At 46.2% G+C, this 20,364-nt stretch overlaps 1 protein-coding gene across 1 annotated transcript in view; it reads left to right on the top strand.

Annotated features, from left to right (window-relative positions):
* The window catches only part of LOC106588009 (calcium and integrin-binding family member 2), a 54,896-nt gene that overhangs the window by 8,635 nt on the left and 25,897 nt on the right, over positions 1-20,364 (top strand). Inside the window, exon 3 of the mRNA XM_045708670.1 lies at positions 16,044-16,155. Coding sequence (XP_045564626.1) covers positions 16,044-16,155 — 112 coding nt within the window. The remainder of the gene's footprint in view (positions 1-16,043; positions 16,156-20,364) is intronic.

The raw sequence follows: 20,364 nt of genomic DNA, 5'->3' as shown, positions 1-20,364 counted from the left end.
CTTTCTCTCTCACTGTCTCTCTCCTCTCTCTCTCTCTCCTCTCTCTCTCTTCTCTCTCTCTGCAGGCTGGCTGTGTGGGGTAATGGTGTCAGAGCTATAAAGTGAGGTTTTATTTGTGAGCTGATGGATTTGTTATAAGGATCCGTTTCAGTAATGTTGGTAATCAAAGGACAAAGTCATGATGAGATGACATAGGGTGACAGTGGAGGAGGAGTTCCAGACTCCCGGGGGGGGGGTCACGTGACCTCCTATGTGCGTGCAACATTTTCTATGGGTTTTATATTAACTGACATGTCATTTTACTCTAAAAATCTATTCCCTTTTAATGTGCCGTGAACACAACCAGTCATGATGTTTTGATCTGATTTGTCAGACAAATCACTTTTTAAAAAATGAGGTTACCATGCAAAATTGAGATGACGCTGGAGAGACGAAGCAGGTACGGGGACTAAAACACTTAATAAAGAACGGACATGGAACGAGACAGGAACAGCGACAACAAACTAATACTAAAGACAAAAACAATACAATGCAGCAGCGGGGAACAGAGCTGGGGAACTGACTAATATAGGGGAGGAAAAGAACAGGTGATGAGTGAGTCCAGGTGAGTCCAATAACGCTGATGCGCGTGACGAGGGAAGGCAGGTGTGCGTGATGCTGGGCAGCCTGGCGCCCTCAAGCGCCAGGGGGAGGGAAGAGCGGGAGCAGACGTGACAGTACCCCCCCCCCCTCTTGGGGCGCCACCCGGCATCCCACCTGGTCGAACCGGCCGAGACATGGGCGCTGGGCAGGCCGGTTGGGGCGTGGAATCCCGACGAACCGGCAGGAGCGTGAGAGCCTGGCGAGCCGGCTGAGGCATGGGAGCCTGACGATCCGGCTAATGCAAGACGCCTGTCGATCCCGCTGCAGAGAGAGGGAGCCCGATGATCCGGTGGAGAGTGACGTGGGATGGGAAGCAGCCAGGGCGTGGAAGCCCAACGAGCTGGCTAGGCACCGGTGGCGACCCAGAGCCGATACCACCATACCAACCGGAACGCCAGTACTCCCCGATGCTTCGTATGAGGGCATTCTGTCACATGAGATGACGCTGGAGAGACGAAGCAGGTACGGGGAGTTAAACACTTAATAAAGAACGGACATGGAACGAGACAGGAACAGCAACAACAAACTAATACTAAAGACAAAAACAATACAATGCAGCAGCGGGGAACAGAGCTGGGGAACTGACAAATATAGGGGAGGAAAAGAACAGGTGATGAGTGAGTCCAGGTGAGTCCAATAACGCTGATGCGAGCGACGAGGGAGGGCAGGTGTGTGTGATGGATGGCAGGAGTGCGTGATGCAGGGCAACCTGGCGCCCTCAAGCGCCGGGGGGAGGGAAGAGCGGGAGCAGACGTGGCACGCTGTGCACCCGCCAACCTTCCTTCAATTCGCAAATGGCTGAAACTATCTCACCAGGAGAAAGCATCCGATCGAGTGAAACAGCGCCCCTCTGTCTTACTATATGTAGCCCATGTATCTGATGCTGTCTGGCCAAAAAGAGAATGACATGCCAGACAGCATCAGATACATAAACTACACATACTGAGACAGAGTGGTGCTGTTTCACTGTCCAGACAGCATCAGATACATGAACTACACATACTGAGACAGAGAGGTGCTGTTTCACTGTCCAGACAGCATCAGATACATGGTCTACACATACTGAGACAGAGAGGTGCTGTTTCACTGTCCAGACAGCATCAGATACATGAACTACACATACTGAGACAGAGAGGTGCTGTTTCACTGTCCAGACAGCATCAGATACATGGTCTATACATACTGAGACAGAGAGATGCTGTTTCACTGTCCAGACAGCATCAGATACATGATCTACACATACTGAGACAGAGAGGTGCTGTTTCACTGTCCAGACAGCATCAGATACATGGTCTACACCTACTAAGACAGAGATGTGCTGTTTCACTGACCAGACAGCATCAGATACATGATCTACACATACTGAGAGAGAGAGGTGCTGTTTCCCTGTCCAGACAGCATCAGATACATGGTCTACACCTACTGAGACAGAGAGGTGCTGTTTCACTGACCAGACAGCATCAGATACATGATCTACACATACTGAGAGAGAGAGGTGCTGTTTCACTGTCCAGACAGCATCAGATACATGGTCTACACATACTGAGACAGAGAGGTGCTGTTTCACTGTCCAGACAGCATCAGATACATGGTCTACACCTACTGAGACAGAGAAGTGCTGTTTTACTGACCAGACAGCATCAGATACATGATCTACACATACTGAGACAGAGTGGTGCTGTTTCACTGTCCAGACAGCATCAGATACATGATCTACACATACTGAGACAGAGATGTGCTGTTTCACTGTCCAGACAGCATCAGATACATGATCTACACATACTGAGACAGAGAGGTGCTGTTTCACTGTCCAGACAGCATCAGATACATGGTCTACACATACTGAGAGAGAGATGTGCTGTTTCACTGTCCAGACAGCATCAGATACATGATCTACACATACTGAGACAGAGAGGTGCTGTTTCACTGTCCAGACAGCATCAGATACATGGTCTACACATACTGAGAGAGAGAGGTGCTGTTTCACTGTCCAGACAGCATCAGATACATGGTCTACACATACAGAGACAGAGAGGTGCTGTTTCACTGTCCGGACAGCATCAGATACATGGTCTACACATACTGAGACAGAGAGGTGCTGTTTCACTGTCCAGACAGCATCAGATACATGAACTACACATACTGAGACAGAGAGGTGCTGTTTCACTGTCCAGACAGCATCAGATACATGGTCTATACATACTGAGACAGAGAGATGCTGTTTCACTGTCCAGACAGCATCAGATACATGATCTACACATACTGAGACAGAGAGGTGCTGTTTCACTGTCCAGACAGCATCAGATACATGGTCTACACCTACTAAGACAGAGATGTGCTGTTTCACTGACCAGACAGCATCAGATACATGATCTACACATACTGAGAGAGAGAGGTGCTGTTTCACTGTCCAGACAGCATCAGATACATGGTCTACACCTACTGAGACAGAGAGGTGCTGTTTCACTGACCAGACAGCATCAGATACATGATCTACACATACTGAGAGAGAGAGGTGCTGTTTCACTGTCCAGACAGCATCAGATACATGGTCTACACATACTGAGACAGAGAGGTGCTGTTTCACTGTCCAGACAGCATCAGATACATGGTCTACACCTACTGAGACAGAGAAGTGCTGTTTTACTGACCAGACAGCATCAGATACATGATCTACACATACTGAGACAGAGTGGTGCTGTTTCACTGTCCAGACAGCATCAGATACATGATCTACACATACTGAGACAGAGATGTGCTGTTTCACTGTCCAGACAGCATCAGATACATGATCTACACATACTGAGACAGAGAGGTGCTGTTTCACTGTCCAGACAGCATCAGATACATGGTCTACACATACTGAGAGAGAGAGGTGCTGTTTCACTGTCCAGACAGCATCAGATACATGGTCTACACATACAGAGACAGAGAGGTGCTGTTTCACTGTCCGGACAGCATCAGATACATGGTCTACACATACTGAGAGAGAGAGGTGCTGTTTCACTGTCCAGACAGCATCAGATACATGGTCTACACATACTGAGACAGAGAGGTGCTGTTTCACTGTCCAGACAGCATCAGATACATGGTCTATACATACTGAGACAGAGAGATGCTGTTTCACTGTCCAGACAGCATCAGATACATGAACTACACATACTGAGACAGAGAGGTGCTGTTTCACTGTCCAGACAGCATCAGATACATGGTCTATACATACTGAGACAGAGAGATGCTGTTTCACTGTCCAGACAGCATCAGATACATGATCTACACATACTGAGACAGAGAGGTGCTGTTTCACTGTCCAGACAGCATCAGATACATGGTCTACACCTACTGAGACAGAGAGGTGCTGTTTCACTGACCAGACAGCATCAGATACATGATCTACACATACTGAGAGAGAGAGGTGCTGTTTCACTGTCCAGACAGCATCAGATACATGGTCTACACCTACTGAGACAGAGAGGTGCTGTTTCACTGTCCAGACAGCATCAGATACATGGTCTACACCTACTGAGACAGAGAGGTGCTGTTTTACTGACCAGACAGCATCAGATACATGATCTACACATACTGAGACAGAGTGGTGCTGTTTCACTGTCCAGACAGCATCAGATACATGAGCTACACATACTGAGACAGAGATGTGCTGTTTCACTGTCCAGACAGCATCAGATACATGATCTACACATACTGAGACAGAGAGGTGCTGTTTCACTGTCCAGACAGCATCAGATACATGGTCTACACATACTGAGAGAGAGAGGTGCTGTTTCACTGTCCAGACAGCATCAGATACATGGTCTACACATACAGAGACAGAGAGGTGCTGTTTCACTGTCCGGACAGCATCAGATACATGGTCTACACATACTGAGAGAGAGAGGTGCTGTTTCACTGTCCAGACAGCATCAGATACATGGTCTACACATACTGAGACAGAGAGGTGCTGTTTCACTGTCCAGACAGCATCAGATACATGGTCTATACATACTGAGACAGAGAGATGCTGTTTCACTGTCCAGACAGCATCAGATACATGAACTACACATACTGAGACAGAGAGGTGCTGTTTCACTGTCCAGACAGCATCAGATACATGGTCTATACATACTGAGACAGAGAGATGCTGTTTCACTGTCCAGACAGCATCAGATACATGATCTACACATACTGAGACAGAGAGGTGCTGTTTCACTGTCCAGACAGCATCAGATACATGGTCTACACCTACTGAGACAGAGAGGTGCTGTTTCACTGACCAGACAGCATCAGATACATGATCTACACATACTGAGAGAGAGAGGTGCTGTTTCACTGTCCAGACAGCATCAGATACATGGTCTACACCTACTGAGACAGAGAGGTGCTGTTTCACTGTCCAGACAGCATCAGATACATGGTCTACACCTACTGAGACAGAGAGGTGCTGTTTTACTGACCAGACAGCATCAGATACATGATCTACACATACTGAGACAGAGTGGTGCTGTTTCACTGTCCAGACAGCATCAGATACATGAGCTACACATACTGAGACAGAGATGTGCTGTTTCACTGTCCAGACAGCATCAGATACATGATCTACACATACTGAGACAGAGAGGTGCTGTTTCACTGTCCAGACAGCATCAGATACATGGTCTACACATACTGAGAGAGAGAGGAGCTGTTTCACTGTCCAGACAGCATCAGATACATGGTCTACACATACTGAGAGAGAGAGGTGCTGTTTCACTGTCCAGACAGCATCAGATACATGGTCTACACATACTGAGAGAGAGAGGTGCTGTTTCACTGTCCAGACAGCATCAGATACATGATCTACACATACTGAGACAGAGATGTGCTGTTTCACTGTCCAGACAGCATCAGATACATGAACTACACATACTGAGACAGAGAGGTGCTGTTTCACTGTCCAGACAGCATCAGATACATGGTCTATACATACTGAGACAGAGAGATGCTGTTTCACTGTCCAGACAGCATCAGATACATGATCTACACATACTGAGACAGAGAGGTGCTGTTTCACTGTCCAGACAGCATCAGATACATGGTCTACACCTACTGAGACAGAGAGGTGCTGTTTCACTGACCAGACAGCATCAGATACATGATCTACACATACTGAGAGAGAGAGGTGCTGTTTCACTGTCCAGACAGCATCAGATACATGGTCTACACCTACTGAGACAGAGAGGTGCTGTTTCACTGTCCAGACAGCATCAGATACATGGTCTACACCTACTGAGACAGAGAGGTGCTGTTTTACTGACCAGACAGCATCAGATACATGATCTACACATACTGAGACAGAGTGGTGCTGTTTCACTGTCCAGACAGCATCAGATACATGATCTACACATACTGAGACAGAGATGTGCTGTTTCACTGTCCAGACAGCATCAGATACATGATCTACACATACTGAGACAGAGAGGTGCTGTTTCACTGTCCAGACAGCATCAGATACATGGTCTACACATACTGAGAGAGAGAGGAGCTGTTTCACTGTCCAGACAGCATCAGATACATGGTCTACACATACTGAGAGAGAGAGGTGCTGTTTCACTGTCCAGACAGCATCAGATACATGGTCTACACATACTGAGAGAGAGAGGTGCTGTTTCACTGTCCAGACAGCATCAGATACATGATCTACACATACTGAGACAGAGATGTGCTGTTTCACTGTCCAGACAGCATCAGATACATGATATACACATACTGAGACAGAGAGGTGCTGTTTCACTGTCCAGACAGCATCAGATACATGGTCTACACATACTGAGAGAGAGAGGAGCTGTTTCACTGTCCAGACAGCATCAGATACATGGTCTACACATACTGAGAGAGAGAGGTGCTGTTTCACTGTCCAGACAGCATCACATACATGGTCTACACATACTGAGACAGAGAGATGCTGTTTCACTGTCCAGACAGCATCAGATACATGGTCTACACATACTGAGACAGAGGGGTGCTGTTTCACTGTCCAGACAGCATCAGATACATGGTCTACACATACTGAGACAGAGAGGTGCTGTTTCAGTAACTCGGATGATTTATCTGGAATGGAGTAATGTCCTGTGGGGAGGTAGAATGGAGTAATGTCCTGTGGCGAGGTAGAATGGAGGAATGTCCTGTAGGGAGGTAGAATGGAGGAATGTCCTGTGGGGAGGTAGAATGGAGTAATGTCCTGTGGGGAGGTAGAATGGAGTAATGTCCTGTGGGGAGGTAGAATGGAGGAATGTCCTGTGGGGAGGTAGAATGGAGTAATGTCCTGTGGGGAGGTAGAATGGAGTAATGTCCTGTGGGGAGGTAGAATGGAGTAATGTCCTGTGGGGAGGTGGGGAGGTAGAATGAGGTAATGTCCTGTGGGGAGGTGGGGAGGTAGAATGGAGTAATGTCCTGTGGGGAGGTAGAATGGAGGAATGTCCTGTGGGGAGGTAGAATGGAGTAATGTCCTGTGGGGAGGTAGAATGGAGTAATGTCCTGTGGGGAGGTAGAATGGAGGAATGTCCTGTGGGGAGGTAGAATGGAGTAATGTCCTGTGGGGAGGTAGAATGGAGGAATGTCCTGTGGGGAGGTAGAATGGAGGAATGTCCTGTGGGGAGGTAGAATGGAGTAATGTCCTGTGGGGAGGTAGAATGGAGTAATGTCCTGTGGGGAGGTAGAATGGAGTAATGTCCTGTGGGGAGGTAGAATGGAGTAATGTCCTGTGGGGAGGTAGAATGGAGGAATGTCCTGTGGGGAGGTAGAATGGAGTAATGTCCTGTGGGGAGGTAGAATGGAGGAATGTCCTGTGGGGAGGTAGAATGGAGTAATGTCCTGTGGGGAGGTAGAATGGTAGAATAGAGGAATGCATTAGCTTGTTTGATAAAGTGTTGCCTGGTTTCCAAACTGGTATCCTTCTGACATGCTCTGTTTCACCATGGGGAATCCAGAACCTAATCTATCTGAACTGACATCGCTACTGGACTCCTGGAGTGATCTCCTCATCCAGAACCTAATCTATCTGAGCTGACGTCGCTACTGGACTCCTGGACTGATCTCCTCACCCAGAACCTAATCTATCTGAGCTGACGTCGCTACTGGACTCCTGGACTGATCTCCTCACCCAGAACCTAATCTATCTGAGCTGACGTCGCTACTGGACTCCTGGACTGATCTCCTCACCCAGAACCTAATCTATCTGAGCTGACATCGCTGCTGGACTCCTGGACTGATCTCCTCATGCAGAACCTAATCTATTTGAGCTGACGTCGCTACTGGACTCCTGGACTGATCTCCTCACCCAGAACCTAATCTATCTGAGCTGACATCACTGCTGGACTCCTGGACTGATCTCCTCACCCAGAACCTAATCTATCTGAGCTGACTTCGCTACTGGACTCCTGGACTGATCTCCTCACCCAGAACCTAATCTATCTGAGCTGACATCGCTGCTGGACTCCTGGACTGATCTCCTCATGCAGAACCTAATCTATCTGAGCTGACGTCGCTACTGGACTCCTGGACTGATCTCCTCACCCAGAACCTAATCTATCTGAGCTGACATCACTGCTGGACTCCTGGACTGATCTCCTCACCCAGAACCTAATCTATCTGAGCTGACGTCGCTACTGGACTCCTGGACTGATCTCTACACCCAGAACCTAAGCTGCCATTAAGGCAGACACGAGAGACTGGAACACAGATGGATGTCCAGTACATTCCTACCCTATCTGCACAGGACAGAGAGGGATCTCCTTCCTAGCTGCTCTGAAGACAGAAGATACATGGTCCTAATGGATGGATGTCCAGTACAGGACCATTCCTACCCTATCTGCACAGGACAGAGAGGGAGCTCCTTCCTAGCTGCTCTGAAGACAGAAGATACATGGTCCTAATGGATGGATGTCCAGTACAGGACCATTCCTACCCTATCTGCACAGGACAGAGAGGGAGCTCCTTCCTAGCTGCTCTGAAGACAGAAGATACATGGTCCTAATGGATGGATGTCCAGTACAGGACCATTCCTACCCTATCTGCACAGGACAGAGAGGGAGCTCCTTCCTAGCTGCTCTGAAGACAGAAGATACATGGTCCTAATGGATGGATGTCCAGTACAGGACCATTCCTACCCTATCTGCACAGGACAGAGAGGGAGCTCCTTCCTAGCTGCTCTGAAGACAGAAGATACATGGTCCTAATGGATGGATGTCCAGTACAGGACCATTCCTACCCTATCTGCACAGGACAGAGAGGGAGCTCCTTCCTAGCTGCTCTGAAGACAGAAGATACATGGTCCTAATGGATGGATGTCCAGTACAGGACCATTCCTACCCTATCTGCACAGGACAGAGAGGGAGCTTCTTCCTAGCCACACGCTGCTCTGAAGACAGAAGATACATGGTCCTAATGGATGGATGTCCAGTACAGGACCATTCCTACCCTATCTGCACAGGACAGAGAGGGAGCTTCTTCCTAGCTGCTCTGAAGACAGAAGATACATGGTCCTAATGGATGGATGTCCAGTACAGGACCATTCCTACCCTATCTGCACAGGACAGAGAGGGAGCTTCTTCCTAGCCACACGCTGCTCTGAAGACAGAAAATACATGGTCCTAATGGATGGATGTCCAGTACAGGACCATTCCTACCCTATCTGCACAGGACAGAGAGGGACCTCCTTCCTAGCTACACGCTGCTCTGAAGACAGAAGATACATGGTCCTAATGGATGGATGTCCAGTACAGGACCATTCCTACCCTATCTGCACAGGACAGAGAGGGAGCTCCTTCCTAGCTACACACTGCTCTGAAGACAGAAGATACATGGTCCTAATGGATGGATGTCCAGTACAGGACCATTCCTACCCTATCTGCACAGGACAGAGAGGGAGCTCCTTCCTAGCTACACACTGCTCTGAAGACAGAAGATACATGGTCCTAATGGACCGTTCAAGACTGAGGCATATAAGCAGAGAGGCTTTTATTTTTGTGAAGTGGCTATTTGAACCTAATATATTAAACATTTCATTACCCATCATAGCACCAATTGGGGTCATTTTGACACCAGAAGCATATATTTTTTAATTAACCAGGCAAGTCAGTTAGAACAAATTGTTATTTTCAATGACAGCCTAGGAACAGTGGGTTAACTGCCTTGTTCAGGGGCAGAATTACAGATTTTTACCTTGTCAGCTCAGGGATTCGATCCAGCAACCTTTCGGTTGGTGCTTATCTTTTCCATTAATTTTAGATTGAAACATACAGCTGGTATCTACACAACAGATGAACTGGGACGTGGACTTTTCTCACACATTCCTGACACATATCCATGACTGCCCTCACCATTTTGAGGTCTGAAAACATCTTGACAAACACTAGGCTACCTGCCAAACCCATGATATGTCTGATCATAGCCTAAATGTGGCTTATTGAATTCTTCACATTTTTTCATGACTTTGTCAATCAACTTGTTATTAATAAATCGAAATAATTGTTTACTGTTTCTGTATTAATATGGACTTCAGGTCCTTTGGGGTCATGTTGACCCCATCCAAAAGCACCTAATTCTGCCTACAGTCATGTTGACCCCATCCAAAAGCACCTAATTCTGCCTACAGTCATGTTGACCCCATCCAAAAGCACCTAATTCTGCCTACAGTCATGTTGACCCCATCCAAAAGCACCTAATTCTGCCTACAGTCATGTTGACCCCATCCAAAAGCACCTAATTCTGCCTACAGTCATGTTGACCCCATCCAAAAGCACCTAATTCTGCCTACAGTCATGTTGACCCCATCCTAAAGCACCTAATTCTGCCTACAGTCATGTTGACCCCATCCAAAAGCACCTAATTCTGCCTACAGTCATGTTGACCCCATCCTAAAGCACCTAATTCTGCCTACAGTCATGTTGACCCCATCCTAAAGCACCTAATTCTGTCTACAGTCATGTTGACCCCATCCTAAAGCACCTAATTCTGCCTACAGTCATGTTGACCCCATCCAAAAGCACCTAATTCTGCCTACAGTCATGTTGACCCCATCCAAAAGCACCTAATTCTGCCTACAGTCATGTTGACCCCATCCTAAAGCACCTAATTCTGTCTACAGTCATGTTGACCCCATCCTAAAGCACCTAATTCTGCCTACAGTCATGTTGACCCCATCCAAAAGCACCTAATTCTGCCTACAGTCATGTTGACCCCATCCAAAAGCACCTAATTCTGCCTACAGTCATGTTGACCCCATCCAAAAGCACCTAATTCTGCCTACAGTCATGTTGACCCCATCCTAAAGCACCTAATTCTGCCTACAGTCATGTTGACCCCATCCAAAAGCACCTAATTCTGTCTACAGTCATGTTGACCCCATCCTAAAGCACCTAATTCTGTCTACAGTCATGTTGACCCCATCCTAAAGCACCTAATTCTGCCTACAGTCATGTTGACCCCATCCAAAAGCACCTAATTCTGCCTACAGTCATGTTGACCCCATCCAAAAGCACCTAATTCTGCCTACAGTCATGTTGACCCCATCCAAAAGCACCTAATTCTGCCTACAGTCATGTTGACCCCATCCAAAAGCACCTAATTCTGCCTACAGTCATGTTGACCCCATCCAAAAGCACCTAATTCTGCCTACAGTCATGTTGACCCCATCCAAAAGCACCTAATTCTGCCTACAGTCATGTTGACCCCATCCAAAAGCACCTAATTCTGCCTACAGTCATGTTGACCCCATCCAAAAGCACCTAATTCTGCCTACAGTCATGTTGACCCCATCCAAAAGCACCTAATTCTGCCTACAGTCATGTTGACCCCATCCTAAAGCACCTAATTCTGCCTACAGTCATGTTGACCCCATCCAAAAGCACCTAATTCTGCCTACAGTCATGTTGACCCCATCCTAAAGCACCTAATTCTGCCTACAGTCATGTTGACCCCATCCTAAAGCACCTAATTCTGTCTACAGTCATGTTGACCCCATCCTAAAGCACCTAATTCTGCCTACAGTCATGTTGACCCCATCCAAAAGCACCTAATTCTGCCTACAGTCATGTTGACCCCATCCAAAAGCACCTAATTCTGCCTACAGTCATGTTGACCCCATCCAAAAGCACCTAATTCTGCCTACAGTCATGTTGACCCCATCCAAAAGCACCTAATTCTGCCTACAGTCATGTTGACCCCATCCTAAAGCACCTAATTCTGCCTACAGTCATGTTGACCCCATCCAAAAGCACCTAATTCTCTCTACAGTCATGTTGACCCCATCCTAAAGCACCTAATTCTGTCTACAGTCATGTTGACCCCATCCTAAAGCACCTAATTCTGCCTACAGTCATGTTGACCCCATCCAAAAGCACCTAATTCTGCCTACAGTCATGTTGACCCCATCCAAAAGCACCTAATTCTGCCTACAGTCATGTTGACCCCATCCAAAAGCACCTAATTCTGCCTACAGTCATGTTGACCCCATCCAAAAGCACCTAATTCTGCCTACAGTCATGTTGACCCCATCCAAAAGCACCTAATTCTGCCTACAGTCATGTTGACCCCATCCAAAAGCACCTAATTCTGCCTACAGTCATGTTGACCCCATCCAAAAGCACCTAATTCTGCCTACAGTCATGTTGACCCCATCCAAAAGCACCTAATTCTGCCTACAGTCATGTTGACCCCATCCAAAAGCACCTAATTCTGCCTACAGTCATGTTGACCCCATCCTAAAGCACCTAATTCTGCCTACAGTCATGTTGACCCCATCCAAAAGCACCTAATTCTGCCTACAGTCATGTTGACCCCATCCTAAAGCACCTAATTCTGCCTACAGTCATGTTGACCCCATCCTAAAGCACCTAATTCTGTCTACAGTCATGTTGACCCCATCCTAAAGCACCTAATTCTGCCTACAGTCATGTTGACCCCATCCAAAAGCACCTAATTCTGCCTACAGTCATGTTGACCCCATCCAAAAGCACCTAATTCTGCCTACAGTCATGTTGACCCCATCCTAAAGCACCTAATTCTGTCTACAGTCATGTTGACCCCATCCTAAAGCACCTAATTCTGCCTACAGTCATGTTGACCCCATCCAAAAGCACCTAATTCTGCCTACAGTCATGTTGACCCCATCCAAAAGCACCTAATTCTGCCTACAGTCATGTTGACCCCATCCAAAAGCACCTAATTCTGCCTACAGTCATGTTGACCCCATCCTAAAGCACCTAATTCTGCCTACAGTCATGTTGACCCCATCCAAAAGCACCTAATTCTGTCTACAGTCATGTTGACCCCATCCTAAAGCACCTAATTCTGTCTACAGTCATGTTGACCCCATCCTAAAGCACCTAATTCTGCCTACAGTCATGTTGACCCCATCCAAAAGCACCTAATTCTGCCTACAGTCATGTTGACCCCATCCAAAAGCACCTAATTCTGCCTACAGTCATGTTGACCCCATCCAAAAGCACCTAATTCTGTCTACAGTCATGTTGACCCCATCCTAAAGCACCTAATTCTGCCTACAGTCATGTTGACCCCATCCAAAAGCACCTAATTCTGCCTACAGTCATGTTGACCCCATCCAAAAGCACCTAATTCTGCCTACAGTCATGTTGACCCCATCCAAAAGCACCTAATTCTGTCTACAGTCATGTTGACCCCATCCAAAAGCACCTAATTCTGTCTACAGTCATGTTGACCCCATCCAAAAGCACCTAATTCTGTCTACAGTCATGTTGACCCCATCCAAAAGCACCTAATTCTGCCTACAGTCATGTTGACCCCATCCAAAAGCACCTAATTCTGCCTACAGTCATGTTGACCCCATCCAAAAGCACCTAATTCTGCCTACAGTCATGTTGACCCCATCCTAAAGCACCTAATTCTGCCTACAGTCATGTTGACCCCATCCAAAAGCACCTAATTCTGCCTACAGTCATGTTGACCCCATCCTAAAGCACCTAATTCTGCCTACAGTCATGTTGACCCCATCCAAAAGCACCTAATTCTGCCTACAGTCATGTTGACCCCATCCAAAAGCACCTAATTCTGCCTACAGTCATGTTGACCCCATCCAAAAGCACCTAATTCTGCCTGCAGTCATGTTGACCCCATCCTAAAGCACCTAATTCTGCCTACAGTCATGTTGACCCCATCCTAAAGCACCTAATTCTGCCTACAGTCATGTTGACCCCATCCTAAAGCACCTAATTCTGCCTACAGTCATGTTGACCCCATCCAAAAGCACCTAATTCTGCCTACAGTCATGTTGACCCTATCCAAAAGCACCTAATTCTGCCTACAGTCATGTTGACCCCATCCAAAAGCACCTAATTCTGCCTACAGTCATGTTGACCCCATCCAAAAGCACCTAATTCTGCCTACAGTCATTTTGATAGATAAGACCTTTATTTGAATCTGGGTTTCTATTGGTCTCCCGAGTGGCGCAGCAGGTCTAAGGCACTGCATCTCATTGCAAGAGGCGTCACTACAGTCTCTGGTTCGAATCCAGGCTGTATCACATCCGGCCGTGATTGGGAGTCCCATAGGGCGGCGCACAATTGGCCCAGCGTCGTCCGGGTTTGGCCGGGGTAGGCCGTCATTGTAAATAAGAATTCGTTCTTCTTAACTGACTTGCCTAGTTAAATCAAAATAAACGTTACATTTCTCTGGAGACATAATAACAAGTTATCCATAGCATCAGAATGGGGAGAGGGACCTGTATCAGTGATTTAGACCAGATAGACAGATCCCCTGCAAAGATGGGGCACTTTATGTACTTGCCTATGGTTATAACTGGTTATCGCTGGTTATAACCGGTTATCACCGATTATCACTGTTCATCACTGGTTATAACTGGTTATAACTGGTTATCACTGGTTATAACTGGTTATCACTGGTTATCACTGGTTATAACTGGTTATAACTGTTCATCACTGGTTATCACTGGTTATCACTGGTTATCACTGGTTATAACTGTTCATCACTGGTTATAACTGGTTATAACTGATTATCACTGGTTATAACTGGTTATCACTACACATGACCTTGTACAAAATCTAAATTGAACTGTAATACTACATTATTAACATGTCTAATGATGTTTTGATACTAATGAAGTGTCCAGTGCATTCAGAAAGTATTCCGACCCCTTTACTTATTCCACAATTTGTTACATTACAGCCTTATTCTTAAAAGGATACATTTCCCCCCCCACCCCATCAATGTACACACAATATACCCAGTCAAGTTGTTGAAACATCTCAAGGATGATCAATGGAAACAGGATGCACCTGAGCTCAATTTCGAATCTCATAGCAAAGGGTCTGAATACTTATGTAAAATAAGCTATTTCTGTCTTTTGATTTAGACATTTACAAGAAATTCAAAAAACCTGTTTTCACTTTGTCATTATGGTGTATTGTGTGTAGATGTTATTTATATTTTTTATTCAACCTTTATTTAACTAGGCAAGTCAGTTAAGAACAAATTGTTATTTGCAATGACAGCCTACACCGGGTCCAAACCCTAACCTGGACGATGCTGGGCCAGTTGTGCACCGCCCTGTGGGACTCCCAATCACGGCTGGTTGTGATACAGCCTGGATCCCCCCCACCACTCAGGGGGATTATGAGGAGTATTTAAAAAATATATATATATATATGTAACAAAATGTGGAAAAAGTCAAGGTGTCTGAATACTTTGTGAATACTTGTGAAAACCTTCTGAATACTTTGTGAATACTTTGTGAATACTTTGTGAATACTTTGTGAATACTTTATGAATACTTTATGTTTTGCTATGATTGTTGTTTTTCCCAATAGTTTCTTCTCTGGGTCAAAATGACCCCCAGTTGGTAATATGTAAAATATGTTGGTAGTATGAAGGAGGTTAAACACCCCAGCTCCATGACAGTACAAGGTGCTTACCTCAGAGAATTAAAGAGAATTAGCTCCAAAAAATGTACGTTTGTCAAGATATTTTCAGAACTCAAAATGTTGAGGGCAGTCATGGATATGTGTCAGGAATGTGTGAGAAAAGTCCACGTCCCAGTTCATCTGTTGTGTAGATACCAGCTGTATGTTTCAATCTAAAATGAATGGAAAAGATAAGCACCATATACTGTATGTGAATATATTTATGACTGATTGAGTGGACTGTACTGATGCTAGACCTCTGCATACTACGGCCATAATGGCTCTTCATTTCTCTAGCTTGGTCCCAGATCTGTTTATACTCGTACAGCTAACTCCTACGGTTATTGACACGACAGCATAAACAGATCTTGGACCAGGCTAAACCACTCCTGCCTTGTAAACAAAAGAGTCCAAACCCATAAGGTTATGTGTGTGGATGTTTCCTATCCTTGTCCTGTCCGTGTGTCCTAGGTTACATGGGAGATTCCATGAGCTGGCTCCTCACCTAGTGCCACTGGACTACACCAACCAGCCTGACGTCAGCCTCCCCCTGGCGCTCATCGTCAGCATGCCAGAACTAAAGGTACGGCCTTCTGACCTTCTGATCTTTTTGTTCTCATGGTATTGATACTCCTTTGGTGTTAATGTCAGTTAAGTGTAAATATTAAGCTCTTCGTAAATTGAACTTAAAGTTCAAACTTAAATAATATGTTCTTCAGAGTTATCTGTCTGGCTGCTAGGCTATTTTATACAACACCACCTGTATGTTTTATGAGCTGGTAAATCTAATGTAGAACTAACCTCTTTAATTGTAAGACATTATGCTTATAAGCGTAACTTGTTCTAGCCAACCCTACAGTGAGGTGATATGGAGCAGTAGATAGTTGCTTGGTAACAGGGAGGTGATACTGAATGGAACAGTAGATAGTTGCTTGGTAACAGTGAGGTCATACTGTATGGAACAGTAGATAGTTGCTTGGTAACAGTGAGGTGATACTGAATGGAACAGTAGATAGTTGCTTGGTAACAGTGAGGTGATATGGGCCAGTAGATAGTTGCTTGGTAACAGTGAGGTGATATGGGCCAGTAGATAGTTGCTTGGTAACAGGGAGGTGATACTGTGTGAAGCAGTAGATAGTTGCTTGGTAACAGGGAGGTGATACTGTATGGAACAGTAGATAGTTGCTTGGTAACAGTGAGGTGACATGGGCCAGTAGATAGTTGCTTGGTAACAGGGAGGGGATACTGTATGGAACAGTAGATAGTTGCTTGGTAACAGTGAGGTGATACTGAATGGAACAGTAGATAGTTGCTTGGTAACAGTGAGGTGATATGGGCCAGTAGATAGTTGCTTGGTAACAGTGAGGTGATATGGGCCAGTAGATAGTTGCTTGGTAACAGGGAGGTGATACTGTGTGAAGCAGTAGATAGTTGCTTGGTAACAGGGAGGTGATACTGTATGGAACAGTAGATAGTTGCTTGGTAACAGTGAGGTGACATGGGCCAGTAGATAGTTGCTTGGTAACAGGGAGGGGATACTGTATGGAACAGTAGATAGTTGCTTGGTAACAGTGAGGTGATACTGTATGGAACAGTAGATAGTTGCTTGGTAACAGGGAGGTAATATGGAGCAGTAGATAGTTGCTTGGTAACAGGGAGGTAATATGGAGCAGTAGATAGTTGCTTGGTAACAGGGAGGTGATACTGTGTGAAGCAGTAGATAGTTGCTTGGTAACAGGGAGGTAATATGGAGCAGTAGATAGTTGCTTGGTAACAGTGAGGTCATATTGTATGGAACAGTAGATAGTTGCTTGGTAACAGTGAGGTCATACTGTATGGAACAGTAGATAGTTGCTTGGTAACAGGGAGGTGATACTGTATGGACCAGTAGATAGTTGCTTGGTAACAGGGAGGTAATATGGAGCAGTAGATAGTTGCTTGGTAACAGGGAGGTGATACTGTATGGAACAGTAGATAGTTGCTTGGTAACAGTGAGGTAATATGGAGCAGTAGATAGTTGCTTGGTAACAGGGAGGTGATACTGTATGGAGCAGTAGATAGTTGCTTGGTAACAGGGAGGTAATATGGAGCAGTAGATAGTTGCTTGGTAACAGTGAGGTGATACTGTATGGAACAGTAGATAGTTGCTTGGTAACAGGGAAGTGATACTGTATGGAACAGTAGATAGTTGCTTGGTAACAGGGAGGTGATACTGTATGGAGCAGTAGATAGTTGCTTGGTAACAGGGAGGTAATATGGAGCAGTAGATAGTTGCTTGGTAACAGGGAGGTAATACGGAGCAGTAGATAGTTGCTTGGTAACAGGGAGGTGATACTGTATGGAGCAGTAGATAGTTGCTTGGTAACAGTGAGGTAATATGGAGCAGTAGTTAGTTGCTTGGTAACAGGGAGGTGATACTGTATGGAACAGTAGATAGTTGCTTGGTAACAGTGAGGTAATATGGAGCAGTAGATAGTTGCTTGGTAACAGGGAGGTGATACTGTATGGAGCAGTAGATAGTTGCTTGGTAACAGGGAGGTAATATGGAGCAGTAGATAGTTGCTTGGTAACAGGGAAGTGATACTGTATGGAACAGTAGATAGTTGCTTGGTACAGGGAGGTCATACTGTATGGAACAGTAGATAGTTGCTTGGTACAGTGAGGTCATACTGTATGGAACAGTAGATAGTTGCTTGGTAACAGTGAGGTCATACTGTATGGAACAGTAGATAGTTGCTTGGTAACAGTGAGGTGATACTGTATGGAGCAGTAGATAGTTGCTTGGTAACAGGGAGGTGATACTGTATGGACCAGTAGAAAGTTGCTTGGTAACAGGGAGGTAATATGGAGCAGTCGATAGTTGCTTGGTAACAGGGAGGTGATACTGTATGGAACAGTAGATAGTTGCTTGGTAACAGGGAGGTGATACTGTATGGAACAGTAGATAGTTGCTTGGTAACAGGGAAGTGATACTGTATGGAATAGTAGATAGTTGCTTGGTAACAGGGAAGTGATACTGTATGGAACAGTAGATAGTTGCTTGGTAACAGGGAGGTGATACTGTATGGACCAGTAGATAGTTGCTTGGTAACAGGGAGGTAATATGGAGCAGTAGATAGTTGCTTGGTAACAGGGAGGTGATACTGTATGGAGCAGTAGATAGTTGCTTGGTAACAGGGAGGTGATACTGTATGGACCAGTAGAAAGTTGCTTGGTAACAGGGAGGTAATATGGAGCAGTCGATAGTTGCTTGGTACAGGGAGGTGATACTGTATGGAACAGTAGATAGTTGCTTGGTAACAGGGAGGTGATACTGTATGGAACAGTAGATAGTTGCTTGGTAACAGGGAAGTGATACTGTATGGAACAGTAGATAGTTGCTTGGTAACAGGGAAGTGATACTGTATGGAACAGTAGATAGTTGCTTGGTAACAGGGAGGTGATACTGTATGGACCAGTAGATAGTTGCTTGGTAACAGGGAGGTAATACGGAGCAGTAGATAGTTGCTTGGTAACAGGGAGGTGATACTGTATGGAACAGTAGATAGTTGCTTGGTAACAGGGAGGTAATATGGAGCAGTAGATAGTTGCTTGGTAACAGGGAGGTGATACTGTATGGAGCAGTAGATAGTTGCTTGGTAACAGTGAGGTAATATGGAGCAGTAGATAGTTGCTTGGTAACAGTGAGGATTCATGTGATCGTTACTACTGTGATGTGTTAAGGCTGTTTCCTGGTGAGCAGCATTCCATTCACCCTCTGCTGACTCAACCTCACTTGTGATTAGTCAGCCTCAATATGTCTCCATCCATCCCCTCCCTCCAACCCCTCCCTCCCTCCCTCCCTCCATGCCTCCCTCCCTCCCTCCAACCCCTCCCTCCATGTCTCCCTCCCTCCATCCCTCCATGCCTCCCTCCCTCCCTCCATCCCTCCCTCCAACCCCTCCCTCCCTCCCTCCATGCCTCCCTCCCTCCATCCCTCCCTCCCTCCATGCCTCCCTCCCTCCCTCCATCCCTCCCTCTCTCCATGCCTCCCTCCCTCCCTCCATCCCTCCATGCCTCCCTCCATCCCTCCATGCCTCCCTCCCTCCCTCCATCCCTCCCTCTCTCCCTCCCTCCCTCCCTCCCTCCCTCCCTCCCTCCCTCCAGCTAGCCCAGCAGTGCACAGCCCAGTCACCAGAGCCCACACAGACAGACAGGGTCATTTAAACAGAGGAGAGAGAGAGGACCGGGACTCAGTCTGTGGTGATATTGTTGAGTCATCACACCTCTTTTCTTTTTCTTGCCTCGTCCGATTGGTCATTTGAAATCTTCTTTTAATAAATCATGATATGTAATCACGCAGTGCTCAGTAAACATACTGTAGAATATTGTTTGAGCTACCGTTGCAGCATACTGTTGGGAGCATAAATCAGTCTTTATATAACAAATATTGTATGGCTTTTCCAATACAGACAACATCAGAACCTAGCGAATCACTTACAACAGACCCAACAACACCAGTCCATTCTCTGTGGATCATTCACATGATGACTACCCAGAGTCCTCTAGTGGTACCAGAACATCTCTAACATGTTCCCCTGGAGAGGGGACAGGTGTAGAGGGAGTATCATGTTCCCCTGGAGAGGGGACAGGTGTAGAGGGAGTATCATGTTCCCCTGGAGAGGGGACAGGTGTAGAGGGAGTATCATGTTCCTCTGGAGAGGGGACAGGTGTAGAGGGAGTATCATGTTCCCCTGGAGAGGGGACAGGTGTAGAGGGAGTATCATGTTCCCCTGGAGAGGGGACAGGTGTA

Source organism: Salmo salar, chromosome ssa26, assembly GCF_905237065.1.
Source record: "Salmo salar chromosome ssa26, Ssal_v3.1, whole genome shotgun sequence".
Classification (NCBI taxonomy): Eukaryota; Metazoa; Chordata; class Actinopteri; order Salmoniformes; family Salmonidae; genus Salmo; species Salmo salar.
This window is presented reverse-complemented; position numbering and strand designations above follow the sequence as displayed.